This window comes from Engraulis encrasicolus, chromosome 11 (assembly GCF_034702125.1).
Source record: "Engraulis encrasicolus isolate BLACKSEA-1 chromosome 11, IST_EnEncr_1.0, whole genome shotgun sequence".
Classification (NCBI taxonomy): domain Eukaryota; kingdom Metazoa; phylum Chordata; class Actinopteri; order Clupeiformes; family Engraulidae; genus Engraulis; species Engraulis encrasicolus.
Genome location: NC_085867.1, coordinates 14,893,050 through 14,910,150, shown reverse-complemented (window position 1 = coordinate 14,910,150; position 17,101 = coordinate 14,893,050). Strand labels below are relative to the sequence as shown.

Sequence of the window (17,101 nt, the reverse complement as noted above, 5' to 3'; positions counted from 1 at the left end):
GGTGGACTGAGCCCATCATAATTGCAGTATGGGGGTGGGGGTGAGGGGTGGACTGAGGCCATCATAATTGCAGTATGGGTGTGGGGGTGAGGGGTGGACTGAGGCCATCATAATTGCAGTATGGGTGGGGGTGAGGGGTGGACTGAGTCCATCATAATTGTCGTATGGGGGTGGGGGTGAGGGGTGGACTGAGTCCATCATAATTGTCGTATGGGGGTGGGGGGGGGGTGGACTGAGGCCATCATAATTGCAGTATGGGTGTGGGGGTGAGGGGTGGACTGAGGCCATCATAATTGCAGTATGGGGGTGGGGGTGAGGGGTGGACTGAGTCCATCATAATTGTAGTATGGGGGTGGGGGTGAGGGGTGGACTGAGTCCATCATAATTCTAGTATGGGGGTGGGGGTGAGGGGCGGACTGAGTCCATCATAATTGTAGTAGTGAGGGGCTGGTCTATGCCAAAAATGCAGGGGCCGGTTTGTAGTCCCAGGCCAGCCCTGAACACCTTTCAATTCACTTTGCCACCCTCCATGGCCCGTAACGGCACTACATTTGGAGGGATGGACTGTTTCTCTGTAGATAAACTGGCAATTCTGCTTCACCACTGGCAAAACTACTTAGATAAAGTGGTGTTGCTTCCAGAGGGTCCTAAATTGTCCATCACACCGTCCAGCATCTTTAAAGGGGTATGCCACTATTTTGGGGCTTAATACAGTTAAAATAAAACAATTTGGTGTGTAAGAGAAATGCCACTCTATATAAATGTACCTTGGGAATAAATGGGTCACTGTCTTTGTGACTTAAAGGGGTATGCCACTATTTTGGGGCTTAAAGTCAATGGATCCGTGTAGCATGCATGCTATAAGGATCCATTGACTTTCAATAGCTTAGCGACATGCTCCCTCTTTTAACTTGTCTTAAAGCAAGACAATGCTTAACATGAAAAATAAGACACTTTACCACCTTTATAAACCCCAGCCAACGATTTTAACTGTATTAAGCCCCAAAATAGTGGCATACCCCTTTAAGTCACAAAGACAGTGACCCATTTATTCCCAAGGTACATTTATATAGAGTGGCATTTCTCTTACACACCAAATTGTTTTATGCAAAGCAATTTCACTGTAAAGCCACCACATCCTAGTCTGGGCAGATTTGCAGAAGGCATTTCAGTTCCCTCTTGCGGTAGTCCTTCCTTGTTTACCAGTAACATGGACAGGAGTGGTTTCAGTATTACTGTATCTGTAAGCTTGAGCATTTAGAGTATGCAAATCCAGCATGCCTGCAAACAGGGCCGCTGGCAGCTGTGATTGGACCTAGGGCTAAAACATCTGTAAGGCCACCCCCATTCTCATAACATACGATGTCATGAGAACCCAATTCTGGGCCCCCTCTCTCTCCCCTTGGGCCAGGGACAACATACCCTACCTATTTGCCCACCGTCGGCAGGCCTACGGATGAAGGTATTTGTAAACCAACTCGCAGGGAGGAGAAGGCACTGTCTGCCAACATAGTGAGTGGGCACATTGCTTTTTCTAGGCTCCAGTTGCTAGTCAGAGTTTTCTCTCTAGAGGTATGGGGGACAGGCTGTTCGTCTTGTTGCCATGCCAAAAGAGCTGGGCACAAGAACAGCGGAGGGCAAAGCGACAGTGACACACACCACCACCACAACTACACAACCTTTTCAGATCGTCCCACAAAATGGCCACTCCAATTCAGGTTGGGGCTACATATGTAGATCTCAGTTTTTAATCAAGAGCAAAGGCTAGTAGGATGGTATTTGTGTGATTTGTCCTCATTTCTTAGTTTAGAAGTTAAAAAAAAAACATTTCATGATGATGCACAAAGTAAGATGGACATTAATATCTAGGTTGACTTTGATTTTGGTACCCATCTTGCTTTTTAGAACACATAGCAAAGCCTTCGCAGACCCCAACTCAATTCCAGCTTATAAAAACATCCAGATAAGCTACATAACCTTGAGAAGATGAAGTATCTGTGTCTGGGTCGTGTTCCGCGCATGTGATTTGTGCTTTTATTAGCACTTCATTAAGACTCGTTAATTGCCTTCCTATCTCCTGGGCTCCGTCTCCGTACCGACTTGGGCTACTGGAGATGCATCAAGGGACTCGACAGCCTTCCCCTGTTCCAGATCTCATCTCCGCATGACTCAAACCAAACACACATTCACACACACAGACACGGAAGCTGACAGGGGCGTGGATGGGTCCTGTAACCAGTGAGAGAGGGTGTCTAGAATTGGGTTCTCGTTACATCGTATGTATGAGTGGGGGTCTTTTCAAATGACTGTGTCCTGGGCCTGGTCAAAGCTGTCAACGGCCCTTCACACACACACAGACACACACACAGCTTTAGGGGCCAACTAATGACTGTGCGCGGCCACTTGTAAATGTGCAAACTGGAGAGAGAAGCAGGCAGCATGCAGTGATAAGATAAGATCAAGTTTAAACAGGAAGCAAGCCAGAGCCACTTAAGAGAAGTAGATGTAAATTTTATTTACTCGTTCTGTACATTATGCGTTATATCAGCACGGGTGTTAACCATGAGAATTATTAACACAATGGTATAAGAAAACATAAAAAGGCACAATTTTTTTTCCTTTCGAACTAAAAGGGCAAGATCAAATGGAAAGGCTTGTCTAGAAAGAAAGAGAAGAGAGACCCAAAGCACAGTAATACTGTTAATGCCATTTGGGGGGAGAGGCAGGGCAACCTAAACGCAGCGGTTGGTTTTACAAATTAAGTTAAACAGAGAATAAAACCTGTGTATTGCTTAATGAGACAGAAGAAAAAAAGAAGGAAATGGAGGTATGTTGGGATGGTTGGGTGCCACAGCGTAGTACATATAAGGACTGATTCCAGGAGATGGAGGAAAGATACAGTTCCAGGTCATGTCAGAAAGGAAAGAAACGTCACAAAGCAGCATTTGGCCAGGAGAAGAAGACGGGACTCAACCCCAACACCTTCACAGTCCAGCAGGGGAGAATGAAGTCAACCCCAATCCCTTCACAACCTGGGAGGGGTGCGGGGACACAAACCCAACCCCTTCACAACCTGGGAGGGGAGCGGGGACACAAACCCAACCCCTTCACAGGCCAAGAAGAGGGTGGGATGTAACCCCAACACCTTTGTGGGCAATACATCCAGTTGCCATGTCTTGTCCGCCCACCCAAAATGATAGGGTGGAGGAGTATGTGGAGGGGAAAACTAGTCTCTAATGAATGGCAGTGAATTGCACCTGTTCGCAGAGAAATATCAACACTCATTTATAATTGTTACAAATAACAATGCATCCAAATACAACATAGGTCATTTTCTTTCCATTTTAGCAACGGAAAACCAATGCAGAGGTTATAATGTGTTTGAACTGGTTATTTCCCCCATTCAAACGTCTGCAGGCAGCGATGTCGTCACAGAAGTGCCAGCTATGGTACGTAAGAGATGCATCCCAAATGGTAAACAGTATGGAGAAATTGCTATGGACAAACATTCACTAAGTTCTGTAGGGTGCTTACCGACGCATTCATTGTACATCAACAAAGCAAACATCTTGTCGTCTGGACGTTTCTTTACAGAGTATTTTATCGACGGTAAATGACTTCTGCAGTCTCTCTGCTAACCCCTGCCATTCATTCAAGACTGCTCTTTTACCCCTCTGCATACTCCGCCCTCTCATTCTGGGTGGGTGGACCAGCCGTGCAGACTGGATCTATGAAGACAGATGAGTCAACTCCAACCCTTTCACGAGCCAGTAGGGGAGAGGGGATTCAACTCCAACCCCATCACTGACGAGGAAGTGGTGGTTCGCAACCACAACCCCTTTAGCAGGCCACGAGGGGAGGGGAGAGGAGAGGTGCAATCAACCCCAAAGTCTTTCCCAGGCCAGGAAGGGAGAACGGCTCCAACCCCAAGCCAAGGAGGTCATGCACAGAGGCCACCAGCAGGCTTTGGAATCCCCTTTTTTTTGTTTTATTCGTATTTTTCACCCCTGTTCTTGTCACCATCCCATTTATGTTTTGCTTCACCCCACACAGAAATTCACCTTCGCTCAACACTTTTTTCTGTTCCTTTTCTTTAAAAACAACTGTTTTTGTTTTTATTATTTCAAACAAACAAGGAAAGCGGGCTGAAGGACAAAAATGACAGACAAAACAACAAAAGTAAATATGACTACACAGAGTCAAAACAAAACAAAAAACCTCATTATTTGCACAGTGGTGTCATGTCTAACATATTAGCCAAAAATAAAAAGTAACAGAGTGAACTCTTGGCGGCACTGCGTCTGTCTTGTTCTGTCACAACAGCTAGCCTGTGCAGACAGCTACAGCGTACTCTCTGGCACCGCGAGAGGAGGCATGGCAACGCAATGCGTGTCCGCTCCAGACCTCAGACCTGATGTGAGGGTGGAGGGGAGGGGGGTGGAAGGGGAATCGTCCGGGCTCGTAAAGGGAGAAGATATCAGAAGCACGACCCACATTTGCCGTCTTAAAAAGTCACGATAGAGAAGGGCGACGGATTGCATGTTGAGACGTCGCTGATCTTTGAGATGAAGGTATGGAACCTGGTGTTGCTGTGGTGCAGTGTACAGATGACTGTCCCCGGATATCATCTTTGCTTGTCTCGGCCAATGAACGAGAACTACTAGGGCTAAAATTTGGCTGCTTTTCTCCCCTCTTCTTTCTTACACTGTATAAATCACAAGCCCTTAAAACAAAAAGGTGCATATGAATAATCCAATCCAGCTGATCAGTACACGTGTGATTTGACCGGCTGTGTGTTATGGCACAAAATAAAATAATCATAACGAAAATAATCATTAACGAAACAAAAAAACAAGGCTACAATTGGCAGACCAAACAGGTTTAGCACACAAACTCCACTAAAAGCAGGACACGAGAATCAGCACAACTTCCCAGCAAAATGTCTTTGTCTTCTTCCACCTCCCCACAAAGCGCAGCGCTATTTCCTCTTTCGCAAAGACTACCTCACACGCACTCATTCACTCACTCACTCACTCGCTTCCCACTTGAGCTTGTTGTCTCTCCCCCTTGATGCAGCAGGCAGCTAGTTTTTTTTCCTGTGTGGAGTTAATAATATACAATGTCAATGATTAGGACAGCCTGGGCACAGTTACAGGGCTTGGCAAGATGGCCTCCCGAGTCGAACAGGGGAGGGCAAGCTGCAGCAGCAGCAACAGCAAGTGCAGAATCTGCTTCTTTGCTGACAACTGACTAAGCAAAAAATATGTTCTTCCTTCCCTTCTTTCTGTCTCTTTTCATCCGCCTTTCATCGTTCTTGTTAATCCATGGAATGAGCCGACACCCATACCGTTTTGAGGCCCATGGATGACCCAAGTCCATGCTTTGAGTCAATTTGATAAGTCATGATTTCTCTGGAGGGGAGAAGGGGAGGAAGGGAGAGGTAATAAGGAGATGAAGAGGTGAAGATGATGATGGGGGCACTATGAGTGTTTGAAGAGTGCACAAGACGTGCCAACGCCATCTCAATGTCTAACAGAACACACACACGGACGTTGAGGCCCTTTGAAATATCCAGACACTTTTTAGGACAAAAAATGCAACAAAACAAAAAAAACAACAAAAAAAGAGCCAACACATACATCAGACCAAAAACAAACAACAAAAATACTGTAACCAATGTTGGCAATGAGGAAATGAGTTAGGAACCGTACGGAAATGGCTGTAAACAATCAGAAGCCACACAACGCTTTTGCATTTCTCTGGAGGGAGGGAGGGAGAGAGGGAGAGAGAGGGAGAGAGAGAGAGAGTGTGAGAGCAATGGAGAGAGAGAGAGATCGATAGAGAGAGAGAGAGAGCCCTGCAGGTAGCGAAGAGAATTGGGGTGGGCTTGGGGGGTCTGGGTGGCGTCAATACAATGTTCTGGGGATGTGGGCTGAGTAATGAGGATGGACGAGGGCGAAGAGGAAGGGAGGGAGCAAAGGTACGCGGCGGGTGGCTGAAAGGCAGGGCAGGCTGGAGAGCTGAGAGAGAGAGAGAGAGAGAACAAGAGAAGGAGAGCTGAGGGTGCTTCCATGTCATTCGCTCTCGTCTGGATTCTGGGCGTCCAACAATTTGACGTGGGTGAAAGGGAAAAGACCCCGCCGGCCGTTCACCTCGCCCTCCCACTGCCCACTGATGTTCATCCGAGTCACCTTCACAATGTCCCCCACCTGGAGAGAGAGAGAGAGAGAGAGAGAGAGAGAGAGAGAGAGAGAGAGAGAAAGAGAGAGAGAGGGAGAGGGAGAGGGAGAGAGAGAGAGAGAGAGAGAGAGAGAGAGAGAGAGAGAGAAAGAGATAGACAGAGAGATTAGAAACATTACCAAAAAAACTCTATTAAAAAACAGATAATAATGCCACAAAAGGTGAGTCTGGAATCCAATCAAGGATTACAGAAAGAGTGAGTGAGAGAGAGAGAGATAGAGAGGGGGGGAGAGAGAGAGGGGCAAAGTAGAGATGGTAGGGGAAGAAGTGTCTGTGTGTGAGTGAGTGAGTGAGTGAGTGAGTGAGTTATTATGACCATTTAATAAACCAAGTCAGCTTAAGTTATATTAAACAAATGTGCGTCACTCAAACCAAAAAATCAGTAGTCAGTCATCTCCATCTTTTACAGAAATGTTGAATAACCAGGTGTGTGGTGTGGTGTGATGTACCATAAGTCATTCAAATACTTCTTGGAAATGAGAAGGCATGTCCGACCTCGGGCAATCTAAAGCTCTGACGCGAGTGACCCTAATCTGTCAAGCGGTGAAGGTCGGCTCCATATTGTAGTAGACTAACGGCAATATGCGCACACCGTGAAAATACAGATACAAACGCCACAGTAGGTGAGTACGGAATCCAATCATGGATTATAGAAAGAGTGAGTGAGTGAGAGAAAAATGGAGAGAGAGAGAGAGAGAGAGAGAGAGAGAGAGAGAGAGAGAGAGAGAGAGAGAGAGAGAGAAAAATGGAAAGAGAGAGAGAGAGAGAGAGAGAGAGAGAGAGAAAAATGGAAAGAGAGAGAGAGAGAGAGAGAGAGAGAGAGAAATGGAAAGAGAGAGAGAGAGAGAGAGAGAGAGAGAGAGAGAGAGAGAGAGAGAGAGAGAGAGAGAGAGAGAGAGAGAGAGAGAGAGAGAGCGTGCGCGAGAGAGAGAGAAAGGAAGAAAATTAGGTTTTAAGGACACAGGCAAGCTGTTTCTCCCCACCCCCATCGCTCACAATTGGGCCGCAAATGCCATAAGATCACCATCATCATCATCATCATCATCAGTACTGCGTTATAATAAAATACAGCACAGCTCTTGCACATCACTACTGAAGCTGAGGGGTTTCCATTCAGAGTCCGTTGACCATCACATTTTTCAACACTCATTCTGTAGGCCACTGCTTTCACAATTGCAAAAAAGTCATGGAAGGCAGACTCACACACACACACACACACACACACACACACACACACACACACACACACACACACACACACACACACACACACACACACACACACACACACACACACACACACACACACACACACACACACACACACACACACACACACACACACACACACACACACACACACACACACACACACACACCCCCAGCTGGTAGGCTATAGCTTTTAAATGATTAACATACACGGAGGAAGAAACAAACACACGCCACTTGCCTTTCGGAAATACCAGATGCTTAGGCTTTACTCTTTCATCTTTTTGTCTGACTCTAGCTGTGCAATGCTAAATAAGATCGTCCATCTGTAACTACTAGGGTTTGGTTTACTTTGTGACAGCGGACCAGCATCACGCTCAAAAGGAAATTAAACATAACTGGTGATGGTTCGTACAACAGCTTTCTAATCCACTGGCTTCTGAAAGGTGTCCTCTTTCACATAGTCACACAGAGATGGTGAACAATGTGTTGTGCTGTGCCATGCATGTGTATGTGCATGTGGTCATGGGCCCTGTGTGTGTGTGTGTGTGCGTGTGTGTGTGTGTGTGTGTGTGTGTGTGTGTGTGTGTGTGTGTGTGTGTGTGTGTGTGTGTGCTCAGGCAGACAGGATAGGATGTGTGTGTGTGTGTGTGTGTGTTCGTTCAGGCAGGCAGGCAGGCAGACCGACAGACGGGATAGGACCGGACGGTTTGATTTATGGCCATGGCATTCCAGTGGGTGTGCAGCGGGAGTGAAGGGGGGGGGCCACGAGGGACAGTCCTGAACCCTAAACCGCAAGCAGGCATCACCTTCCTGCACACGCAAAAATAGAGCTGCTGCTACTGTCTGTCTGTCTTTCTGTCTGTGTCTGTCTGCGTCCCTCCCTCTCTCTCTCCATCTCTCTCGCTCTCGCTCTGTGTGTCTGTCTCTCGCTGTCATGTCTTTGCATGTGTGTGTCTCAGTCTCTGTCTCTCTGTCCGTCTCTCTCTCTCTCTCTCTGAGCCAGGTCACCATGCCAGAGAGTGGGGACATAATGGTTTGCACGCTGGCACAAGGGGCCATGGCAACAACACAGTCCCCTTTCAGAACTATTGTGTGGATGAAAACACACACGCACGCACGCACGCACGCACGCACGCCTTGCACGCATCCCTGTGTGATCACACATGCATGAACGGTGAGCTTATATGTATAAGGAAGCAAATTGACGATACTCATTTCAAACTTTTAGCTGACCATTTCAAAGCAGTGCTACAGTGACCTGCAGAGGCATTGGAGAGTTCAGACAGAGAGAATGTTTTGGTAGGCATCAAGAGCATCTTGTGCAGAAGTGTGCATCAGACGAAAATAGTACATTTATTCAAGAAACGAACCAAGTCAATATCTCTGTGACTAACACAGCTGTACTTGTGTGACAATCAGGGAGGTCTCTAAATAAACTTTCTTCAACACCTGTCAAAATGGCTGGTAGATGTTTATCTTACAAGCCAAAAGCACTCTCACTCATGGGTCAAAGTGGGTAGTAAGTTTTCACCAGCATTTGGCCGGTTGGCAGGTGTTCATTTAGAGCCCTGGTGATAGTACACATATGAACAAGGAGAGAATGAGAAGTCATACTATGCAAAAGCAACCCATCCAACCAACACCACCCACCTACCCAAGTTGGCAACCGACACAGGTGTACAGGGGGGCAATTCTCAAAGCCATCATTGCTAACTACGTTAGCTACTTTGTTGTTTGCAATGCAATTTCCCATTGACAACTACCCACGTTGCTAACTGGCTAACAACTATCATTTTGAGAAATGCACCCCAGAACAAGAAGAGGAGAAGACACATTATGCAAAAGCAGCACCCACACCAACACCACCCACCCCCTCACCCACACTCACAAACACTTATGTTACAGAAGGATGCCCGGCCCAGCAGGCAGCCTGCCGATGATTAGTCAGGCGTAGCGAGTGTGTGTGTGAGTGTGTGTGTGGGTCTGAGTAAGACTGTGAGGAAAGTCCCTCCGCCACCTCACGCACATGGATGTCTCAAGAGCGGACTTGAGCAATGGCAGAGGCTATAGCTAGCTAGCAATGGCTGCCTCAGTTTGGTAGCAGAGAGAGAGAGAGAGAGAGAGAAAGAGAGAGAGAGAGAGAGAGAGAGAGAGAGAGAGAGAGAGAGAGAGAGAGAGAGAGAGAAAGAGAGAGAGAGAGATACCCGAGTAGCATCTCGGACCAGGCTCACTGTGCTCCCCTCATCCTTCCTGCTACCCTGCATGTCACCACAGATGCTACCGCAATGTGGTCGACAAGAGTGTGCACATCACACACACACACACACACACACACACACACACACACACACACACACACACACACACACACACACACGGTGTGTGGTGTATTCAAGGAGGCTGTGGAGGATGATGGCTCTCATGGTACACTTACACTGTATACATGACGGCATGTCTGTGTGCCTGTATGTTCATGGCTGTCTGTAGGGACGTTCGCCATGTTCGCAAACTGAAAACTTTTTTCTCTGCAACAACATAGACGTCAGCAGGTCCGTCCGGGTAACGAATTGTCACACACGGAAAGGTTCAGAGCCCGGTATGAATGCGGGTGTTTCGCAGGTAAGCACGTAAGTTCTGAAGGCAACTGGTGCGGGCACCATTCTGGCCGTGCAGGTACGTGCACCATTCTGGTCGGCCTGAAAATGCTATGTGCATGCAAGAGTGTGTACCGAGAGGAATCTGTCTACCGAGATCTAAGTTTATTCTACATTTTAACATGCCGCCAGTGAGCACAGCGATGGAGAGTGTACAAAGTTGCAAGAGCCGAATAGAAAATTGAGACACGCTTCTTCAATCAACACAGTATCACTGCATGATTAAACCGACATTTCCCCCCCACTCCCTGAACTGAAATCTAATTTGCCCACAATACCTGATGTGATAATCCAAAGGTATTAAGACGGCCTAACTGTGTTAGTGTAGCAATTCAAGTCCCTTAATCCCACTCACCCTCCTCTTCCTTCTCTTTTTTCCCCACTCATTAACTTGGAATACAAACAGCCTTGAAAAAAAAAGATAATTGCAGTCTTTCCAGCAGCAGCTACTACAAGTACAGGGCTTGATACTAGCACCAGCCAACCAGCCAAATGCTGGTAAAACTTGGCTGTGGCTGGTAATACTTTCAGTGTCACTAGCCAATTTGACTGGCAGCCTATTCCTTGGTATGACATGTATCAAAGTAGCCTATATTCTGTTGTTTGCCCCTTGTGTATCAATTGACTGTATTTAAGTTCAAGAAAAAGCTCAGTAACTCAGTTTGTATTTGCTTGATATAGAAAGTTATACACTCATCTTGCTTTAGCACCTCATCTTCTGAGGTTAGACGTACATGATAAAGAATTTTTTTTTTATATAAAATCTGTGTCTAGTGGAGTACCTGAATGGCTAGTGACTTGGGAAAACCACTAGCCACAGTGGCCGGTGGGTGAAAAAGTTAATGTCAAGCCCTGTACAAGTAGTATCAATTGTATGTAGCCAGGGGACTTACAAACTCAAGTGTACCAGATCCCATCAAAACAGTCGACAGCGGTATAATCTCAGGATTGAACACTTGTTTAGGAGGGTTAAACTGAGACAACTTTGCTTAACCTAAAAGCTGGATGCATCTTTTTTAAAAAGGGAGGGGTGGTGGCACACCACTGTTATGTCCTCACTGATGACAACACCGTCACATCACAAATTAATCTTGAACCTCGTCCTGGAGTTATGGTGCTTTTATCTGCTCTACGAATTATGGTCAATACCAAATGCTGGCATGGGAAGGACACATGAACCCCCCACTTGTGGAATTTTCCACAGGACAACTCGTAGAAAAATGTGTTATATATGTGTTGAAGAGACTGGATAATATCCACTTCCCAGAGCACGTGAAAGGCACAGTAGAGGAGCTTTGTGCACAGATGGACAAACTCATGCACCATGGTGCGCGCGCGCGCACACACACACACACTTGATGGTGAGTGTTTGTGCCGCCACAACCAAACTACTTTTTTCCCCCGTTTCCACTCCACATGGATGGGCCGACAACTCAACATGTCCCCGACTTAAAGTCAACAGAGACAGATGGTTTTAAAGCTCTACCACTGCCCGTCCTGCTCTCCCCCTTCAAAAAGCCATGTGCACGTGTGTGTGTGTGTGTGTGTGCGTGTGTGTGTGTGTGTGCGTGTGTGGCTATGCCCTAGTCTAAAAAGGCCCCGCTCACGGAGCCCAAATCAGAGCTTATCAAATCAAACGAGGCCACTCTGCACTCTGACCCACATTTTCATTTCTCAGCCATCAGCCCTCTGCTGCCATGAACACGCGTCCATCAAACATTCATGCCCCCTGTCAAATTAATCACTCGCTCTACTCCGCTCCCGCTCCAGCTCCAGCTCTGCTCAACTCAGCTAGGGCTCCGTATGTCTCCGAGGAAATACAACTCCCTGACCATCAGCAAAAGCAATTAAGTCAGTCACAGGGAGACAGAACTGACAGGAGTGCAAGTGTTAACGTGACTGCAATATAACGCATGTGCTGCGGGTGAAGGGTGCATTAGAAGGAGAGAGAGAGAGAGAGAGAGAGAGAGAGAGAGAGAGAGAGAGAGAGAGAGAGAGATGAAAAGACCACTCATATCTGAGAGAGCAGGATAAATAAGTATGAAGCAGAGGCAGAGAGAGAGAGAGAGAGAGAGAGAGAGAGAGAGAGAGAGAGAGAGAGAGAGAGAGAGAGAGAGAGATATGAAAAGACCACTCATATCTGAGAGAGCAGGATAAATAAGTATGAAGCAGAGGCAGAGAGAGAGAGAGAGAGAGAGAGAGAGAGAGAGAGAGAGAGAGAGAGAGAGAGAGAGAGAGAGAGAGAGAGAGAGAGAGAGAGCTATCTCTTCAGACACAAATGGGAGAAAGGCGAGATTAAGAGAGGGAAAGATGAGGAGACCGAGAGACACAAAAAGGTAGAAGGGGAGACAGACTTTGGTAGAGAGCTCTTACACAAATGACAGAAGGAAGCACAGATCAGGAGAGGGAGATATGCAGAGAGTTTGAATTATGAAAAAGGAAGACAGAGTGACAGATCGAGGGAGAGGGAAATGAGGGGAGGAAGGAGGAGAGTGACCCATTACCTCAAGGGTCAGGGCAGTCAGAGAGCAGGAGATAGACAGAGAGAATAAGGGAGAGAGAAGATAGTGAACCTTAATGCCAAGAGAGAGAGAAAGAGAAAGAATGTTAGTGTGCCGTAGCAAAGAGAGATATCCTCCGCGCTCCTGCACTTCACAATCTGGTGCGTCTCGGGAAAGGACTTGGTAAATGCAGGGGAAGAAAGAAATCACCGGAGCATCTTCAGATGTGGAAATTAACTTGTTTTATTAGGCAAGCGCTAAGACTAACGTTTCCAAATGTTAGTGTGCCCTCGCACATCTAGTGCTGTGGTTGTCAGAAAGAGAGCAAGAGAGGTAATGAGATGGAATGAGAGAAAGATGAGGAGAAAGGACACAGAGAGGAGGAAAATACAGAGATAAAAAGAGAGAGAGTGAGAGAGGAATGGAGAGAAAGAGAAAGACAGTGAGCCTTACCACCAAGGTGTGTTTGGACACCACAAGAGAGAGGGAGACAGAGCGAAAGAAGGAATGGGATTGAGAGCTCTCACCTCCAGTGGCAGAGAGGGCAAGAGAGAGACAGGGGGAGAAAAGGAGACAGATGGAGAGAGCGAGACCTGTCTCACCTCCAGTGCCAGGGCGGTCAGAGAGAGAGAGAGAGAGAGAGAGAGAGAGAGAGAGAGACTCTCTCAGTCTCACCTTCAGCGCCAGTGAAGTCAGGCAGAGGGAATGAGAGAAAGAGACAGAAAGATGATGGGGAGAAAGAAGAACAGAGAGAGAGAGAGAGAGAGAGAGAGAGAGAGAGAGAGAGAGAGATGGATAAATAGGGAGTGAGCCACTCTCACCTCCAATGCCAGAGCTGTCAGAAAAAAATAAGAAAAGAGGGGGAAAAGAACAGAGAGAGAGAGAGAGAGAGAAGGAGAGAGAGACAAACAGAGAGCCGATAAGAGAGCGAGCCCCATCTCACCTCCAGTGCCAGGGCGGTCTTGTCGTAGGCACAGGGCACGCGCTTCTGTATGGCCTTGGCCATGACGGGCCCGTTCTGCATGTTGGGTAGCGGGGTGATGACGGCGCCCGGAGTGCCGGGGGGCAGCGGCGAGGGCGTCTGGGGCTGTGCGTAGGCGTGCGCCGGCTCGGGGATGCCATAGCTGTTGGAGTTGCGCGAGCCCGCCAGCCCGCCGCCGACTCCCGGCTGCCCGCCGCCAGGGCCGCCCCGCATCAGCTTCTCCACGTAGGGCACGGGGATCATGCCCACGCGGCCCTCCTTGCTCTTGGCGCTCCACCACTGCTCCTCCGGCTTGTCCAGGATGATGAGGATCTCGCCCTTCTTGAAGGGCAGGTCCTCGGCGTCGCTGCCCGTGAAGTCGTACAGCGTCCGCACGTACTCCACGTTCTCCTCGCCGCCAGGGAGGCCGCCGGGCCCGCCGCTCAGCACCGTGTGGTGAAGCCTGACGACAGTACAGCAGAGCAGAATAGAATAGCGTTTACTAATCCCGGAAGAAATGAAAGGTGTCCAGCATGCATACATACAAACACTAGTACATAGTACATGTCTGTCTATTGGGGTGAATGGCTCAATTCGATTGCCGCCATATTTGCTCAGCAGTAAAGATGCTTGAATGAACATCAATTACACAAATGAGCTTGCAGGTAGCAGCAAAACAACATATTTGCTGACAGTGTGAGAAACCTAGGAAATACAGTTTGTTTCATTGCATTACACTTAGCTGCCGCTTTTATCCGAAGCGACCAAGTTAGTTACAGGGTATGGGTTACAGTCCGTGGAGCACTATCAGGGTTAGGGTACCTTGCTCAAAGGCACCTCAGCCATGGATACAGTAAAGAGTGGAAGGGTAGGATTTGAACATGCCACCCTCTGATCTAAACCCACCTCCTTTACCATTAGGCCAACAAGGTGTTTCAAAACGGTGAGGCCCGAGACCTAACACACCAAAAGGCTGAACAGGACATCAAGTGTTCCATTATGGATTCACATGAATCCAGGTCATCTTGACTTAAACCAAAGATCCGTTGTAGACGGCTGGACTTCATTTTGTAGCCTGAAGTACTTTGGTCTTTCAGCTTGATCATAGTCTTCAAGTCACGAAAAGAGGTTCAGTTGCTTATCTTCTAAAGAAGGCGGCATATACAACAATGCATCTGTATATTACTTACTTGACGATTTCAAGTCAAGTCAAGTTAAAGCGACTAAGGGTATTGGCTTACAGTCCTTGGAACTATGTGGGGTTATGTTAATTGCTCAATAAGGGCACTTCAGCGGTGATATGGGATTCGAACCAGCAACCCTTCCAATCTCAAGACCAGACTCCCTATAACCATTACGCAACAGCTGCACCATCTAACGTTTTCCATAAGCCTGAAATCATCTGCTGATTGAAGGTCATGACAGTGGGTGCAATGAGGGGGTGGGGTGGGGAAGGTGGTGGGTTGGGTTAATCAATGAGAATTTGACAAGAGTGACTTTCTGAGCCCTGCATGCAGAGTTCATGGGCATTCCACCAGTGACAGCCCCCAACCGAAAGGCAATTCTATTGGGTAAAATCACAGGTCTTATGCAACCCTCATACATCACCTGGCTGGCTGAGGACTTCAGCCTTGGCTCTCTACACTTGCGACAGAGAAAAGGGTTCAACAAGCAAGCAATTTACGAAATCGCCGTCACTTGTGAATCATCTCAGCAGAATAGTTAATTGGGCATGAGAACGATTTTGAAATATTAACATAATGTTCTTTCGAGACATTTGTTTTTCATAGTTCCTTAGAGGAAACCCACATGACTGTTCTTTGCAAGCATATGTCGTTTATGGAGGTGTGTCAGAAATATTTCAGCGCCCATTGATGCATGGAAAGCGGAAGAAAAGCAGTTGAACATGAAAGGCGGAAAGGCGCCCCGACAACCCAACCAAACGTTGTCAATCTTACCTGGGTGCAGGTTCTATCAAAGTAGTTGTGTCCAAGTAATGGATCTTGTAGAACTCCAGAAGCGCAGGGAGATGTTCGAACTCCTGGTCTCCGATTTTAAACCTCTTGCTTGGTAAAGAATTTATGATATAGTGCGACACTTTGGAGTTTTCCGATACCGACAGCACATAGTCACCGGGGCATGTGGATGAATCTCGGACTAAAAACATTCCGTGCCTCTGTCCTTGTAACCTATTTTGTGCCTCCTGCCGCGAAACCGGCCCAAAATACCAGCTAGAACGGTCAGAGGAATCGAACCTTGCAGATGACATGTTTAAATGATATAAATTAACTCCCAAAACAACCACTAAGATACAATCTACTAATGAACAATAAATAACAAATGTAACTGGATTCTATAACACGTTCACTGTAATCCAGACGAACAGACTGCTTTCTCCAGAACACTGGAATCGCAACCTGACGTCTCACAGACAGGCTGGGACTAGCATGAGCCAACTTTGATGCATTGTGTTGGTTTATAGCGCTCGCGAATGGGGCAAGGTTTGTTCTTGAAGTAGGAATCACCAGTTAGTCAGCCGAGTGTAAAGAGGCTTCGTGCAACAATAACCCATAAAGGTTCCCCTTTCCGTTCCCTCTTCCGAAAAAGTAACATTAGCTAGCTTATGAAACAATATAGCTATATTCAGTCTGTCAGTTTTCACTACGGAAAAGGTCGCCTCGCTACTTACAATCGCAAGCTGGTCTACATGTCGATGCAACGCTCATAAAGTCTGCCGCTTTCGGACAAGATTGTTTCATCAGACCTTCTTCTTTCTGCGTCCAATGCAGAGATCCGTGATATTTGCGCTAACCCCTTTTTGACTCCAGACAGACTTTTGAGGCAGTAACAAAAATGGCGGCCTGCAACACGTCTTCAGACAAAAAATACATTCACTATCATGTGAATGCGCTTCAGGTCGGCATCCTAACCAGAACCGAATCTTGGTGTCCACACCTCCAGTTGTCGTTTACTTCAGTGTGTCTGCTTGAGATCTTTAGATATTTTTTAACCGTTCCTCTTATTAGTATTCAGCTCCTATCCTCCAGCCGAGTGCGTTACTGAGAAATGGCGTCCGAGGGCGGGTCTGCGCGCACCCAGTCTGCCTGCACGTCATTGACGCCTTGAGGGTGTTGCTCAAACCTCACATCAGTGGCTCAAACTTGGGGAAAACCACAATTTTATTATAATGTTCCTTTATCACGTGGTTCCAAATATACTGTAACTAGGTTATTAGTATTACATTAGTTGCCTGTGTGGTCTGCATCGATAGCTCATCAATATCTTCTTTGAGGAAACCTGGTCTTTTTTTATGTTTTCATTGTGTCAGGCAGAATGTGATGTATAAAGTGCACATGTTAGTACATACCAAATCTAAAAATAATAATAAAAAATAAATAAATAATAAAAACAGATTCAGATAAGGTCATTGTCAAGATCATTGTCATATCATATCAGACCAATTTCAGACAAAAAAAAACATGGTTCTGAACAATTATAGGTCAATTCATAACTTACACAGCCTTTCATAGCCT

At 46.9% G+C, this 17,101-nt stretch overlaps 1 protein-coding gene across 1 annotated transcript; it reads right to left on the bottom strand.

Moving 5' to 3' along the window:
• Window positions 1–5,816: 5,816 nt before the first annotated feature.
• crkl (v-crk avian sarcoma virus CT10 oncogene homolog-like) lies at window positions 5,817–16,652 on the bottom strand. Its single transcript, XM_063209993.1, has 3 exons — window positions 15,527–16,652; window positions 13,551–14,031; window positions 5,817–6,209 (listed from the first exon to the last, which is right to left on the bottom strand). Exons 1-3 carry the CDS (start codon window positions 15,835–15,837, stop codon window positions 6,075–6,077), a joined length of 927 nt encoding a protein of 308 aa, XP_063066063.1. The 5' UTR covers window positions 15,838–16,652; the 3' UTR covers window positions 5,817–6,074.
• Window positions 16,653–17,101: the final 449 nt, after the last annotated feature.